This window comes from Carettochelys insculpta, chromosome 5 (genome assembly GCF_033958435.1).
Source record: "Carettochelys insculpta isolate YL-2023 chromosome 5, ASM3395843v1, whole genome shotgun sequence".
NCBI lineage: Eukaryota > Metazoa > Chordata > Testudines > Carettochelyidae > Carettochelys > Carettochelys insculpta.
In genome coordinates this window covers 63,455,937-63,472,067 of record NC_134141.1, presented here as the reverse complement: position 1 = coordinate 63,472,067, position 16,131 = coordinate 63,455,937, and the positions used below count along the sequence as shown (strand labels likewise).

Below are 16,131 nucleotides of genomic sequence, written 5' to 3'. Positions count from 1 at the left end.
GAGGTGCTGGCAGCAAAGGTGCTGTAAACTTGCAAAATAATGAGCATCCACTCACTTCCCTTTCCACTTTCAGCGAGAGTTGAGGCCCCTTCAAAGTTACCAGGATTGAGTCCCATTTTGAGTTATTTTCTTTGGAAGCAGATGATGCTGAATGTTCAGTCTGTACATTGTATGGTTGCACACATGTTGAGCTAGAGATGTATACAAGCCCTCTAGGCAGTACCTGCTGATCTAAATCAAAGCTTTGATACAAAACAGGAAGGAGGAACAGATGATTGCACAACATGTATGGAAATCTAGGTCAATAGTTGATTACGTTTTCAGAGCCTTTCTGAGGTCATAATAAAAGTTTGCCAGGGTACTAGCCATGGCAGTATCTACTGCAGATTGGGGAAGCATCCCTCGCAGTTCGGTCTGGATGAAGCCGGTCAAAAGGCTATGGTCACGACGATCCTTAAGCGGGACACAGAACCAGCCGCAGGGGTGATTATATCCACGGACAAAATTAGGTCTCATTTCTTCATAGTCTACACTTATACCTAATCAAAAAAATAAAGCAATTACAAAAGTCAATAAAAGATTGGAACACGAAGCCATGTTTTTGCATAGGTACACACTTCTAGGCTTAGTTCTGTTCTTGTATACATGGGCACACCTCTCACTGAAATCCTACAGCAGAAAACACAGGCATTTAAAAATGTGGTCCACTATGCAGTTAGCCAACTGACCTAAGATAAAGACTTTGTTTACAGAGGATTGGGGAAGGGGAGAAGAAATGTGAAATAAAGGGTTTAAGAGAGCAAATGCATGGTAAGAATTTCTACTTCTGGATATTACAATTGACAATATGCCATTTATGTCTTTTTGGAGAATTCTGAGCCAAGAGTTGGATTCTAGTTTTAATGCATGAAGGTTGCCTATTGTTAATTCAAAACATCTCTCCCTGAATAAGCAACAACTTTACACCAGGGCTGACCCCTATTTATAAGCAAGTTCTAGTTCCAGTTCCACTTGATACACTCTGTAGCGCCACATATCTCACAATGTTCTCTCAACTTCCCTTGCATAACATGGTGGTACTTGCTTGACATGCAAGAATGTTGTGGAGCTTTGCTAATGATTGTACATGGCTTTGAATATGTAGAGCGTTATACAGAAGCCCACTGCAGGTTGAACTGACCCACTCTCTTTTGGCACCCTCTGGACCTGACCGGTGCCAGATGGGACAAGTCGCCAGACGACAGGTGTTCAATATTTTCTAGCAGCACTGCCAACCACTTCCATTGCTTACTCAGCTCTTAGAAGACATTTAAGGATAGCTCAGTGATTTGAGCATTGGCCTTGTAAACCCAGGGTTGTGAGCTCAATCTCTCTGGAGGCCATTTAGGGGTCTGGAGCAAATAGATTTAAAAAAAAAAAAAAAAAATCTGTCAGGAATGGTGCTTGGTCCTGCCAAGAGTGGAGGGGACTGGACTTGACAACCTCTTAAGGTCTCTTCCAGCTTTATAAGATAAGTATATGTAGGTATATATTAGAAGTAAATAATGGCATAGAACACTGAGAGCCAGGACTTGTCCTGGAAACAAACTTTATGGGAACCTGGGAAACTTGGCCACATCCATGATAAATGGTCAGCTGAGTAACTAAAAGCATGCCAGATTATGGATGTTGCCAGATTAGAAAGGTTCACCCTGTAGTAGGTTTGCAATGCTTTCAGTACACAACTTTATACAGTTCCAGTTTTAAAGAGCTTCAGAACAGCATATACACACACCTATGGAGTAATCTGTTGTAAAAATAAGAAAAAAAAAAGTAATGGTCAATAACATCTTACCACATGTTAGAAGCCCCTCTTCATACTGAGTAGTGTAGGAGAAGTCAACAAACTCTCTTGGGGAAATGATGTTCCAGAGCTGGCCAGCAGTGGTGTAGCGCATTACACAGCAATTCTTTAGGACAAGGATAGCAAAACAATGAATGAAGCTTTAAACAGTCATATGAAGCCAGCATAAGAAGCCTTAATGTTTATATGAAGTCAACCCTTTCAATTTTCCAACTTGCTTACTAAGATACCCATTTTGCAGGTGGTTATTGTAAGATGCAGGTGAAAGGCCATCATCTGAAGTATCCAACATCAGGCCTTAGGTGCCTAAAACTTAAGGTGCTGAGCAACTGCAAGTAAAGACAACACACTCGGAGTTTTCTTAAGACAAGTTAAGCTCTAGGCCGTGTCTACACAGGCAAGTCCTTCTGGAAGACCCTCCCTGCACATGCTGCTGAGGCCTGCTGAGCTGTTTACAGTGAAGCAGAGCCTGTGCCCTGTTCTAACTCTCGCCTTTGAGAGCCATGGACCCACAGCAGCTGCAGACACCTAGGATCCCCATGGTATGCCTGCTACTTACCCTGCTGGCAGTCCTCCTCCTCCTCCTGTGGTGCTGCAGACCTGGCTCCATGGGCCCCAACCCACCATAGCCCCAGCTATGCCCCCACCTCCAGGGCTATCCAGCATGTCTGGACCCACCCCCGCCAGGAGCGGGTGGTCCTGACCAAGTGGGACGATGCACACTGGCTGCAGAATTTCAGGATGAAGAGGGACACCTTCATGGAGCTCTGCATCTGGCTTGTTCTTGTCCTCTGATGCCAGGACACCTGGATGCACCCAGTCCTCTCTGTGGAGATGCGCGTGGCCATCATCCTGTGGAAATTCACCCACACTGGACAGCTACCGCTCCATCAGGTAGCAGCTGGGGTGGGCAAGTCCACCATCAGAGCTGTCATCCTTCAGGTAAGGCACACGCCACACCCTGGCCTGGCACAAGGAATGGGGAGGGGACTGCTGGGCAAGGAGGACCCTGGGGAGCCAGGAGTGTGAGGGGCTGGGCTTGGAGGGCTGGGAAACCCAGCCCCAGAGGAGCCAGGACATCCCACACTTACACAGTTTCCCCTATCAGAGAGGCTGCCCTGTGAGAAGGGGGTGCCCGGGTGTGGGGCAAGGTGAGAGGGGACGGGGCACCCCTGTTCAAACCCACAAGACTGGGGGGCTCTCCGTTCCCCACAGTTTGTCAGAGCCATCAACCGGGTGCTACTCCGGAGGCTCATGTGTGTCAGGGACCTGGATGAGGCCATTGCAGGGTTTGCCACCTTCAGCTTTCCGCACTGCTTTGAGCTGATTGATGGGACACATATTGTCATCAGAGCCCCATCCCACAGCGGCGGCCGCTACATTAACAGGAACAGGTACCACTCCATCATGTGCCAGGCATTGGTGGACAATCATGGCTGCTTCACAGATGTTCATGTGGGCTGGCCAGGCTGGGCGCATGACATGCATGTCTTCAGGAACTCTGCCCTGTCCCAGAAGATGGAGGCCAGGACCTACATCCCCCAATGGGAGCATGCAATCGGGGTCGTCGCCATGCTCCTCTGCATGGTGGGCAATCTGGCATAACCCTGCAGCTCTGGCTGATGCAGCCGTATATGCACCACCTCGCCCCATCCCAGGAGGTCTTCAATGGGCAGCTCACATAAGCACGCTACCCCATGGAGTGCACCTTCTGCCGCTTCAAGGCCAGGTTCAGGGGCCTCCTCATGTGTCTCAATGTCAGAGTGGAGAACTACCCCATGTTGTGGGGGCCTGCTGCGGGTCCCCGGAAGGCATGCAAGGGGAGGTCTGGTGGAGGCAGGGCAGTGGGGGCCTCGGAGGTGGGTGAAGCATCTGGGAGAGCGGGGGGCAGTTGTCCACAGTGTCTCCGCAGACCCCCTGCCAGCAGCGCAGGTCACCACGGTGCCAGTGCAGAGGGTCCCACAAGAGCTCTTTCTGCTGCTGGGGTTTGGGCATGTAGATATCACACTCCGCGTCTCAGCAGCACCTGGGACGACAGTGTGTCCCGTTGCAGACATGGCTGGACCCCGGTGGTGTGGGTTTGCTGTGCTGGTATCCTGGTTCTGTTGTCCTGTCACCATGGCCAGGGCTGTGCATGTCCAGCAATGAGGTGGGTCCCACCTGGACCTCAGGTGGTGTGGCTGTAGTGATGGACGGGCAGGGGGAGAACAACGTGTCGGGCCCGCAGCTGGGTGCCGAGGACTATGCCCCCTGCCCCCCTGGGAAACAGGCTGACAAGCAAGGAGGTCACCCAGACACTGGGGTCCCTGCGTGGAGGGCATGTGAGCCATGCGTTTCTTGTCCTTTCCCGAGCCCCTCCTCACGGACGTGCAGCTCACAGCGCTGTCTACAGGTGCTGGGTGTCATCCTCAGGCATGCTTGCATGCTGGGGCAGCGCTCCTGCGTGGGACCCCTGGGCCAGGGCATGGCCGGGGGCAAGTGTTTGTACGACCTCACCCTGGCCCAGCACAGCCTGCCACAGAGAGTGTGACGCACCAGGTGCTTACTGGGGAGTTCCTTGTAGCAGTAGTGGGCAGCCCTGCTGGTGCTGCGATGGGTTGACAATGCCAAGGGCCCCGCTATGCTGAAGATGCCATGCATGTGGTGGTCATGGGATGGGACCTGTGAGCCCATGTCCATATCCCTGTGTGACCCCTCCCCATCACGAGGCTGCCATGTGCTGTCCACAGAGTCGGCCAGCGGTGCAGGTGTCTGCCCTGGGGGTGGGGGTGGGAACGTGTTGGCGCCCAGCTCACGTCCCCGCTTGTACAACAGTCACCTTTGTGAGACGTAGTCTCAGGGACTCCCTGCCACTTCAAGGGTGGCTGGAGCATGAGCCCATAGATCTCGGTTGGTGCTGCGTATAGCATTTCTGCACTCCCTGCAGCCAGTGCCATGGCAGAATGTTCTTTCGGAAGAGGGGCTTGCAGAGCGTCTACAGTTGCTTTCTTCCGGAAGATTCTTCTGGAGGAGGGAGCTCTTCCTGAAACAGGAGCGGAGTAAAGACTCTGGAAGAGGCTCCATGTTCTTCCAGATTCCTTCCAGAAGAACAACTTTTGTGTGTTGATGCTGCCTGGATCTTACAGAAGAGCGCCACCTTCTTCCAGAAGAACTTGCCTGTGCAGACACGGCCTAGATGTCTAAAATTGTACACCCAAAAAGTTTTGTGACTAAAGCCAAGGAGTCCTTTTCACTAACTATGAAGCTGTACAGCAAAGTGCTTTTGATCCACCAAGCCAGTAATAAAAGAGCATACAGTAATCTTCAACAACAAAAACTTTCTAAAGAGAAACTAATTTTGTATATAATAAAACACAGTAAGTTAGATCCACACAGGGATCACACTTAAAGTCAGGAAAATTCATCATATTTTTCATGCAATGTATAAATCAAATGCTTTGAAATTTGTACTCAAGCTTCTCAATAACCAGGACAAGACTAACAATAAGCACACAATGAACTCCAGGCCCATCCCTTCTATAAATCCTGGCCCACTGCATTCACTATACAGGTTCCCAGCACAAAACCCTGATGGCACGGTGCAGCAGGCCTATAGGGAACAGGTGAGTTGGTAGGTTCTCCAAACCGATGCATCATTTTGCAATGTTAAAAAAGTTACACCCCACAGAATAAAAGCTCTAAAGGCTGCATCCAAAGAAAAAAATAAAGACAGTTTAATTTCTCAGAGCATTGTTTTTTATGGGAAGATGACAGAATATAACTGACTGTGGTAATTAATTTTGGCAATGACGGAATTCTGTCCTAATTCAACAAGCTTCTGAAATGAATACTACATGCAGGAGCATATATGTGAGATTAGTCCGGGAGGTATAGACACGTGCATGGATTAACTTCTTAAACTGTATCACCAAATATCCCCATAAAATGATGCAATTGCAATGCTGCACTGTAGAATACATACTTGCATCCATATAAATACATGCTATATTTATAGGTCTATAAGACAAATCTTCACCTCTTCAAACTTTTCAACAATGTCCATTGTAGTCATTAAGCTGTCCCAATCTAGTCTGTAAGGTCCAGGGCGAATGTGATCTACTATTCTGTTGGTAACGTCCTCCACAACTCCTTGACTTTTGTAGCTGTTTAAAATACAAAATCTTTTAAGCTTTCCACTTACTGTACACACATTACCTGAAGATTAAACTAAACAATTTATCAGAAAATTTTAGGTGTGGGGGAAAGATATATTCAATCATCCAATCCTTTATCTTGCAGTAACTGGTACTTTGAGAGGTTCTTAAGCTACATCCTGTATTTCTAAAATTTCAAACTCTTTTCTCCATCCATGCGATATGATTCCTTAGCTTTCTAAAATGTATTTTAAGGTCAGTAAGATGTATTCCCATTCACTCTGCCCCTTTTTGACATCGACAGTGACAGGCCATTTTCTGCAGTAAATCACAATTTTATTTCTCACCGCATGGGTAAATGGAGAGAGAGCAACTCTATCTGTGAAACAGTTTGTCACTCTGCTGTTCTCCTACGCTAAAGAAATGAAGAAGGACAAGAAAAAGCAGCATAGTGGTAAAGGGAAAAGCAAAGAAGAAACACAGGAAGGAAAAAGAGGGTAAGAAGGAGAAAAGACTTTTATAAACCAGAAATAAATGATCGTTCCAACATCAGTGAGCCAGGGTTTTTATCCCTGAGAATGAGCAACCAAGAAATATGCCTTGGTAGCCCTTGAGAATACCAAATAATAGATACCTTAGTTTAACCCACAACATTCAAAAGTATTCTACAACTGTTAGCTGTTTTAGAAGACCTTTGGAAGCTTTCACCACATTACCTAATCCTGTATTTGCCAAAAATCCCACATACACACACTTGTTCCCAAACATGGTGCTTAGCCCATTAATGGTTCCATGGTAAATGAGATTACCAGCATTATACAAGGTGAGCTGTCAAATGCAGGGGCCAGCAAGTCTGAACTTGGTGCTTTGACCTGCAGATGACTTTTCTAAGTAGTCTAAGGGTGAAATCTGGCCCTAGTTGATGTCAACAGGAGTCTTTACTATTGATGTCAAAGCAGCAAGCATTTTACTTGGTCTCCATTGACAGTTACATGTCTTGTTACAGACAATACACAACATGCAGGTATTAAAACGTTAAACTCTAAGATAAGTATTAAAGAGACTCAGTCTGTCACTTTGTCAGTATAAACTGGATGCATTAATGGATTTGTCCCCATTCCCCGCCTCCAACTTCTATTAAGAAAAATCTGTGGGACTTTCAGACAGTATCTAGGATGAAGATAAACTTACAGGTATCCACTGAACTCTTCTGATGGCTTCCGCCACACTGTTACATCTTTCTGGAAAACAAAAGTGAAAGAATATTATTTACATACACTTTTCCAGTGTGCTTCAATTTTATGTCTGCGTGTTTCTACACATATTTAGACATTAAAAAGAAACATACGAGCTATCACAGAATCTTTTTACCAATAACATGCAAATGCACTCTTTGAAATGAGCTGTGCTTCTCAGTATCGAGTGTTGGAAGTCTCTCAGAAAAAGAGCTACCCTAAAGTTGATCCAGCAAACAACTTAAGGAGATGCTTAACTTTTAAGCCTGTGAGTAAGTGTCATTAACGTGCTTAAGTGCATTGCTTGATCTGGGATTAAAATGGGCTCAGCACCAATCTGTAGACCCCTACATAATGATTGAAAACCACCAGGTTTAGCCATACATTTACTGCATGGAATACTTTACTGTGTGGAACTTTTTAAGCTCTGCAATGATGCCAGGAAAAAAAGTCACCAAATGTACTACCATGTAGCAGAAAAATTGGAAAGCAGACTGCTTTAACCATATGCTACATTCTATTTATACCACTACGTATAGTTATTTTAAAATAGTTTTCCTCAAAATTAATCATAATCACTAGGACCTTACTTATTGCCATAATCAAGCTTTTTCAGCCTAAGGCTCAGCATCTAGTTGGCAGGTTCTTACAGAGCTCTAGCTGTCAAAGTAAACATTGCCCCTTTTTCTTTATTAAAGCCAGGGTGTGTCAAACTTGATGATTAAAAAAAAAAATCAAAATCTGATTTTTTCTTTAAATTGGATTTTTGTCCAAAATCAACAAAATACTAAATTTCTCATTTAAAACAAAAGCTATAATTAAATCTCATCACAAACATACTGCACCTGCACTATGTCTAGACTGCAGGGTTCTGTCAGGAGACTAGAGGTCTCTCGGCAGAAGTCTGCTGTATCAGGAGCGTTCTGCCAAGATCCCTGTCTTCCTTGGTCCAAGAGAAAGAAGGGATGCCTTGGAAGGGGGTGTTTTCCAGACACTTGGCCCCATGTGGACGGGTCAAATGTCAGGAAAGCCTCTCACAAGAGAGCTGTCGGCAAGAGACAGCACATTTGCGTATCTTTTGCGGACAGTTCCTGGCGATCTAGACGCGGCCGTACAGTTAGGCTATGTCTACACAGGCACGTTCTGTCAACACCACCACCAGAGCATCTATACAGCTAGATTGCACTGTCAAGAGTTTGTCGGCAAAAGTCAGCTGCTCTGCCAGAAGTTATAGCCCTCCTTCCAATCACCTATAACGCCTCTGTCAACAGTGTTTTGTCAACAGAGTGCCCGTGCAGACAGTTCTGTGGTTAGAGAGGACTTCCAGTTGCCGGGCAGCCCTGTTTGCAGAGCTGTCATTCCACTGTTCTGTCATCAGAGGGCAGCGCAGTCCGCCAGTTCTCTGTTGAAAAAGCAAGTTGTGTGAAGCTGCAATCTTGTGGGGGGGAGGTTCTGCCAAGACTTCCCTGCTGACTGAAGCTGCCCATGTAAACGTAGCCTTGCAGTCTCAAAAAAGGGATTAATGGGGATACTCTGTCCAGCCTAACCACTAGCTGTTGAGTCTAGAACCTTCTGGGCTTTCAATTCTGTTTCTCAGCCAACTAAGAAGTACCATGTGCAAAGAAAGACACGAGCCGGATAGGATTGTTTTTGTTCTGTGCTTACGTGGAGAGTTAGTAAAGATGTTGTCTTAAGGCAGAGAGACAATATATAGGAAAGCACAGAGGCAGCATAGAAAAGAACAGTGAAACGGACTGGAAAAATAAAGGAAAGCATGATTCAGCACCACACACAGCTCCCCCACACTTTTGCCACAGAAAAACTGTCATAGCATCTGGGGGGTAAGAGAGATCTTATCTGGGAATGTTTTGAAAAAAAATTGTTCCCTAGGTAAAAAAGGTGAAGTGTGTTAAGTGTAAGCCATGAAAGGAGATGCAGGGCCTAGCTGCAAAAATGCAACAGCATAAGGAAAACTGTTTTCTGTGAGAAAATGATGTGGATGAAGATTTGGATACAGCTGCATGAATCAGTTGGCTATTAACTTAAATACTTCACTTCGCAATGCATCATTATTTTAAGGCTCTCTCTGTGCATTTTAGCTAAGTGTGATTTGACAAGAAAATTCCCTGGCTGTTTGCTGTGTTGGATGTTGCTAGAAAAAATGTTTATCTTAGCCAATCCTTGTGGCTTGTTTACTTAGTTATCTAGGTTTAGAACCTATCACACAAGGATATAATGCAGAAAGCTGCAGTAAGAGAAACGTAGAATTGCCACTGAGTGTCATCTTCTCATTTTATAGTACATAATACACACCCCTTTTTTTGGAGCACCATGGCCACAGATCATGAAATCATCATTATAAATCTATTCCCTGTTTTATTTTTATCTTACTTCAGCACAACTCCTTTTCAAAGGGAATACCACTGTATGCTTGTTTCCCCAAAAAACAAAAGTGCCAGTGCGTTCAAGGGGCTTACTCCAAAACCAAAGGCACTCTACGCACAGTCAGTCCAAGCTTTTTTGATAACTTGATTTAAATCAATGATTTTTCTTCTGGTGATTTCAATCAATGATTTAAAATCAATTCACCCTGATTAAAGATTGATTAAAGAAAAAAAATTGCCCAGAGAGTAAAAATGCCACCCAGTAACCACATCATGTGGGTTTGTTGTGCAGCTGAACTCCAAGGTTCTTTTGGGTAGGGGAATAAACTTCACAAAAGTGAAAGTAGATGCCCAGGCCCACCTTTCCAGGCCGAGGTGAACAGCTTTGAGCTATACTTGTCTCCATCTGTAATATTTAGAGATTAGAGTGACCAGAGAAGCTATGAAACTTGTGAGGCCAAAGAAAGAGACAGAGGAGCCAGACGTCTGCTTCTTTGGACAGCACATAATTCCCTTCCCTGGAGTTTCTGCAAGAAGGAAGTTGTCTGTGTGATGTTTGTTACTACTTCTGTTTTAAGAACAATAATGTATATTTAAGCAGATTACAGGAGGAAAATACTTCATCCAGCATCACAGATATCTGCTTCAAAACAAACTGACTACAAAGGTCTGAAAATCTGCTACTGCAAAAGGAGATCAGTATTAGGATTCAAAGTGGACAAGCAACAATGAAGCTGACAGAAGTCCTCTGCTGTACAGAGAATTCTATTTGAAAGTGCTGTGCAACTAACTTCTCAAACTGCCATTGTTCAGGAGTGCAAGAAGAAAGGAAACATTAGTGCCTTACTACTCATCTGATAAGAAAAACAACAATACAATCGCATACTAAGTTGTAGTAACTAGACTGTTTACCGTTTTCTTAGCAATTCGCCATTCATTATCTTCAAAGCTGTGGTACTGGATTAGAGTATTGCTCAGCTTTGTTGCTAGTGAAGATGCATCTGGAAGGATCTCCATTCTTTTTTCCTCTGTAAATACAGGAGTTAAGTTTGAGATCAGCCTTTATTTCTCTGTGAGGTATTCACTGTCTGACACCTGGAGCCAACATTTAAGAGCAAGAACACTCAAGAAAACTAAACTGAATTAGAGGATTAAACTAAGGTGAACTAAAGCCACCTCTGCATGAGAGCATCCACATAGGTGTACACTGCATTTTGAACTCATACTTTAGCTAAATTGTCCTCAATTACCTCAGAATCCCTAATACGTGCCCTAGGGCAGTTTTCCAAAGAGGAAAAGAACTGCTGAATCTTTTTCCTGCTGAAGTCAATGGGGCTATGGTTACACTGTGGTTTCCATTTTGGGACATATTTGCATCCCAAAATAGAAACCCCATGGGTAAACACCGCCCTTGAAATAGCAGGGCTATTTTGAGTGTGGTATTTCTTTCCTGCTACCCTTTATTGTGAGAGGGTAGTAGGAAGTTTAAAATAAGTTACCTCAAAATAACTTACTCAATTTGCACAAACACAAATTGTGTAAGTTATTTCAAGACACAGCTACAGTGTAGCCCTAGCCTGGGAGTTTTGCCATTGATTTCAGTGCAAAAAGGCTCTAACTTGGAAGGACATTTGCAAATTCATGGTATCTTGAACATATCAAATCACTGAAGGCCAAAGTATGTCATTATTTTAGCCACTCGCAAACACATTTATATATTATGCACTCCACACTAGCTTAAACATGGCTCAGGAGTTTCTGTAAATGGAAGTTAATGGTGATCACCTACCTATAGCACAAAAAAGACTAAAAAAATATACCTCATGGAAAAGAGGACCCTGTGGAAAATCTAGACTGACAATTGGCAACAACTACTTTGTAGATACTAAACAGATATGGGAGGTTAGACCTACTAACTACAAGTCTTTTATAAGATAGCGAAGGCTATATTTAAAAGCAAACATACAGATCCAGAAAGGGACTTGAGCTCAGCACAGCAGCACCTAACTTTTTGCAACTTGCCACCCAGAGGAATCCCCATCCTCAAGCTAGGTGCTGAGGCTCCTTACACAACATATGGGGGAGAAACTAAGCACTAAGAATGGGAGTCACAGAAACCAGCACAATAAGCAGGGAGCTGCCTAAATTAGCCAGTAGGAAGTGCGGAGGAAAGGACTTAAAAGTCTAACTCAGTGGCAGCAGGAATCAGTCAGGCCCCGCCCCACCCGGGCACCACTTGTAACTGCACTCACCTAGGAGACAGACCTGAGTTCAAGTCCTTCCTCTGATTCAGGAAGAGTGAGGATCTGAAGCGAAATCACTTACATCCTGAGGAAGTGTTTTAACTATTGGGTACAAGGGGAGCACTAAATGGTCATCAATCACCTGTGCTCCAAGATGTAGGAGTGGAAGAGGCTTACTGCTATTGCCAGTGTTTGTGAGTAGCTGGTCTCCAAAAATGCCTACCAGATTGGGTTCCACAAGCAAAACAAACAAAGGAACATGTAGTTTAAGGACCCCAGTGAAGTTTACAGGTAAGCTAGATGCTGAGTTGAACACCAATGTCAGGACTCAGGCAGCTTTGCATATACCCACCAGCAAAAATTTAGGATTTTAATAGCAGAAACATAAGCATGTAAGAGCCTTCAGGGATTGATGGTAGCTAAGCACGGGTTTTCAGGATCAACACTTTGGGTCTAAGAACCTAAGGTCTTCTGTGGATATAGCCCAGAGCTAATAAAATTAGTTAACTCTTGCATTTGAAATTAAACATTTGACAATTAGCCCCACCACACACCATCTTGTTTCCAGCTAGCACTGGCTGTGAGCTGTTGTGGTTGATGTCTGGTGCCTGCTTGCACTCAGCAGCTAGTTACATGTCACTCTGCTATCCACCTACTGGCCCTTATGTGTTACCTCTGTCACAGTCCTCTTTCTGCCTTGCCCCTCCTCTCCCGCTGCTCCTCCACATCCCACCCAGCGGGGCACATTATTGGGATATGTAACAGTTAACAAGGGTCTGGCAGGCCCTGTCCTTCCCCTAAAACCTCTGGCTGGCTGGACACTAGGAAAGCCCAAGGCCCTCCAGCCTGGAGTGGTGTCCAGGAAGAGCCAAGGTGTGCATGTGCCAAAGCCCACATGTCACTGGAGGCCTCTCCATCCCTCAGCTAAGCTCTGGAGTGGTGGTGCAGAAGCAATTTCCAGCCTGTTCATACCCCAACTCTGCAAGTTCCACAGCAGTCCCCTGACAGGGGCAAAGCACCTTTTTCACTCACACCTCAATCCTGGCTCCTGAGTAGAGGAGTGCACTCTACCCTAGGCACCATCCCCTTCTGCATCACCTCTCTGGCTGGGTCCATTGTAGCCCCCAGAATCAGACTTCCTGGGCCCTGGTCCATAATGCTTCCATTGGGCTTAATCCTTTCCTGCCCACGCTGCAGCAGGAAAACAGGAAGCAGCTAGTTACGTGAGTAGCCAGCAGCAGCCTGGAGGCGTTAGCCAATATTTCCTCCATCTGAGGAATAAATTTTGTCATGTACTCTAAGGCATGCACAAATATGCATCACCAATACAAACACATGTTGGCTGTGGGTGCTCTGCTAGGCTGGGTGGCAAGTGAATCTCTCCTGGGTGTCCACTTAAGTGCGTAGCTTTTAAGAAACACTTGTGTTAGCTGCCTTTGATGCTGTATGGACAGGAAGGGAAAAGCTGCTTCCAGCACCACATGGAAACTGGGGCCGAGAAAGAGACGAGTTCCACAAAGATACAGAATAAGGTCATCCCAACACCCACCCCCGCCACCAACTTCTCTGCAGCTGGTGGCAGCTCCCTCTCCTGCACTCCCATGCAGTACCAAAAGGTTGCTGCTAGACATCTTCTGGTGTGACTCCTGGCAGAAACCTTTGGTGGTGGGGGAAAGAGTATGAGACCCTGCATGTTCCCCTCCCAAAAAAAAATATATATATATGTTGCCTTGGAAAGACACTGTGCCAGGTACTAGGAGAGGCAGGTCTATCCCTGGGGCCAGTCAGTCAGACAGGGCAAAGAGCATTGTGACGGGAGCTAGGTTGGTCTCACACACATTCTCAGTATGAGAAGTGTACAGGAGAGTTTGTGTATGTGTGTGACACTTCCCTGTGTGAACACCAAAGCCGTAATGATAACAATGGAAATACAAATAATCCAACTATACAGTATCTCTTTCTAACAGAGACACCTTCAACTTGATGTTAACTTGAACATGTCTACAACTGACTGCTGTTGACCTCACTTGAATGAGTAATTTTACCAGGTGTCCTATACTCAGTGTAAGGAAATCTCATAGGGCTGCTACTGCTTCACACTTCAGAATCTTATTAAACTCTTTGTTTTGAACTGTCTAATTTATATAGCTCTCAATGCAGCCAGAGCGGCTGCCCGTACTCCCAAACTTTTATCACTGCAATTTTGTAAGTTTTTTTTTTTTCACTAAGAGTAACTAAAATTAACAAAACAAAAAGCAGTCAAGTAGCACTTTAAAGACTAGCAAAATGGTTTATTAGGTGAGCTTTCGTGGGACAGACCCACTTCTTCAGACCATAGCCAGACCAGAACAGACTCAATATTTAAGGCACAGAGAACCAAAAACAGTAAGCAAGGAGGACAAATCAGAAAAAGATAGTCAAGGTGAGCAAATCAGAGAGTGGAGGGGTGGGGGGGAAGGTCAAGAATTAGATTGAGCCAAGTATGCAGACAAGCCCCTATAGTGACTCAGAAAGTTCCCGTCACGATTTAAACCATGTGTTAATGTGCCGAATTTGAATATAAAAGCCAGCTCGGCTGTTTCCCTTTCCAGAACGGTGCGATAATTCCTTTTCAGTAACACACATACCTTTAGGTCATTGACAGAATGCCCCATTCCATTAAAATGTTGACTAACTGGTTTGTGGATCTGGAGTGTTTCGATGTCTGTTTTGTGCCCATTGACCCTTTGTCTGAGGGAGTTAGAAGTCTGTCCAATATACAAAGCATCTGGGCATTGTTGGCACATGATGGCATATATGATGTTAGTAGAGGAGCATGAGAAAGTGCCCGTGATTCTGTGAGTAACCTGGTTAGGTCCAGTGATGGTATTTCCAGAGAAGATATGTGGACAAAGCTGGCAGGGTCAATGGGCACAAAGGGTCAATGGGCACAAAGGGTCAATGGGCACAAAACAGACATCGAAACACTCCAGATCCACAAACCAGTTAGTCAACATTTTAATGGAATGGGGCATTCTGTTAATGACCTAAAAGGTATGTGTGTTACTGAAAAGGAATTATCGCACCGTTCTGGAAAGGGAAACAGCCGAGCTGGCTTTTATATTCAAATTCGGCACATTAACACATGGTTTAAATCGTGACGGGAACTTTCTGAGTCACTATAGGGGCTTGTCTGCATATTTGGCTCAATCTAATTCTTGACCTTCCCCCCCACCCCTCCACTCTCCGATTTGCTCACCTTGATTATCTTTTTCTGATTTGTCCTCCTTGCTTACTGTTTTTGGTTCTCTGTGCCTTAAATATTGAGTCTGTTCTGGTCTGGCTATGGTCTGAAGAAGTGGGTCTGTCCCACGAAAGCTCACCTAATAAACCATTTTGCTAGTCTTTAAAGTACTACTTGACTGCTTTTTGTTTTGATAGTGTATAGACTAGCACAGCTTCCTCTCTGTTAAAATTAACAAGTGAGAGCAGTGGGCTATCCTCCACCAACAACCTTCAGAAAAAATCTCATAAGGTCTTTTATGAATGGAAGAGTACTAAAAATACACAAGCCTTACAACACACCTTAAAGACCAATAGATGCAGATCACTTACCTCTAAAACTGAGAGAGTTTTATTTCCAAAGATGGAATATTAAAACATCCTTATTAATTATAGGCAATTACTATTGACAAATACTGTGTCAATAAACATCTCTCTCTCTAATGAACTGAAGTTAATTTGATAACAGACAGCATCTCACCCACCTTGCTTATCTAATATGGGGTGAATAACATCCAGAGAACACATAAAAGATGAATGCTTAACCTGTTCTTGAGGACAGTAAAAACACTGCCCACTGGAGGTACCACCGCATCTCTAAGAGGAAACCAGAAACATTTCCAGTTAGCAAATTTAAACAGCACTAGACTCATGGAACTAAACACACAGCACTGAAGTTTCAGCCTGAAGTAAGCTTATACTCCTGTACCATTTTGCCCAGTGTCAGTAACAGAGGGTTGGGCACAACCTGCTATTGTGGGAAATGTAGCTAGCTTCAGAGAGGCAGCCGTGTTGGTTTGTTTCAGAAAAAAAAAAAACAACAAGAAGACCAACAAAAGTACTAGGGCAAGAGCAGAAAGAAACTGAACACTACTATTCATAACTTACAGGCCCCAGTGAAAACCTGGCCTACATGTTGTCAAGGATCTACAACCCTAGATGAAGATCCCGTGCTCTCACAGACTTTGAGAGGCAGGTTGGTCCTCGCTTACAGAAAATTCCCCAACGTGAAAGAAATACCACTGACTTCAT

General features: G+C 44.7%; 1 protein-coding gene across 1 annotated transcript; it reads right to left on the bottom strand.

Annotated features, from left to right (window-relative positions):
- Window positions 1–312: 312 nt before the first annotated feature.
- STARD4 (StAR related lipid transfer domain containing 4) lies at window positions 313–10,612 on the bottom strand. Its single transcript, XM_074994179.1, has 5 exons — window positions 10,508–10,612; window positions 7,168–7,217; window positions 5,859–5,985; window positions 1,835–1,949; window positions 313–539 (listed from the first exon to the last, which is right to left on the bottom strand). The coding sequence occupies exons 1-5, from the start codon at window positions 10,610–10,612 to the stop codon at window positions 313–315; spliced, it is 624 nt and encodes a 207-aa protein (XP_074850280.1).
- Window positions 10,613–16,131: the final 5,519 nt, after the last annotated feature.

Coding starts and splice junctions, on each gene's coding strand:
- STARD4 (XM_074994179.1), bottom strand. CDS start 10,612: ATGGAGATCCTTCCAGATGCATCTTCACTAGCAACAAAGCTGAGCAAT. Junction 5,986..7,167: donor GAAGAGTTCAGTGGATACCT/GTAAGTTTATCT, acceptor TATTTTAAACAG/CTACAAAAGTCAAGGAGTTG. Junction 540..1,834: donor AGAGGGGCTTCTAACATGTG/GTAAGATGTTAT, acceptor TTTTTTGATTAG/GTATAAGTGTAGACTATGAA.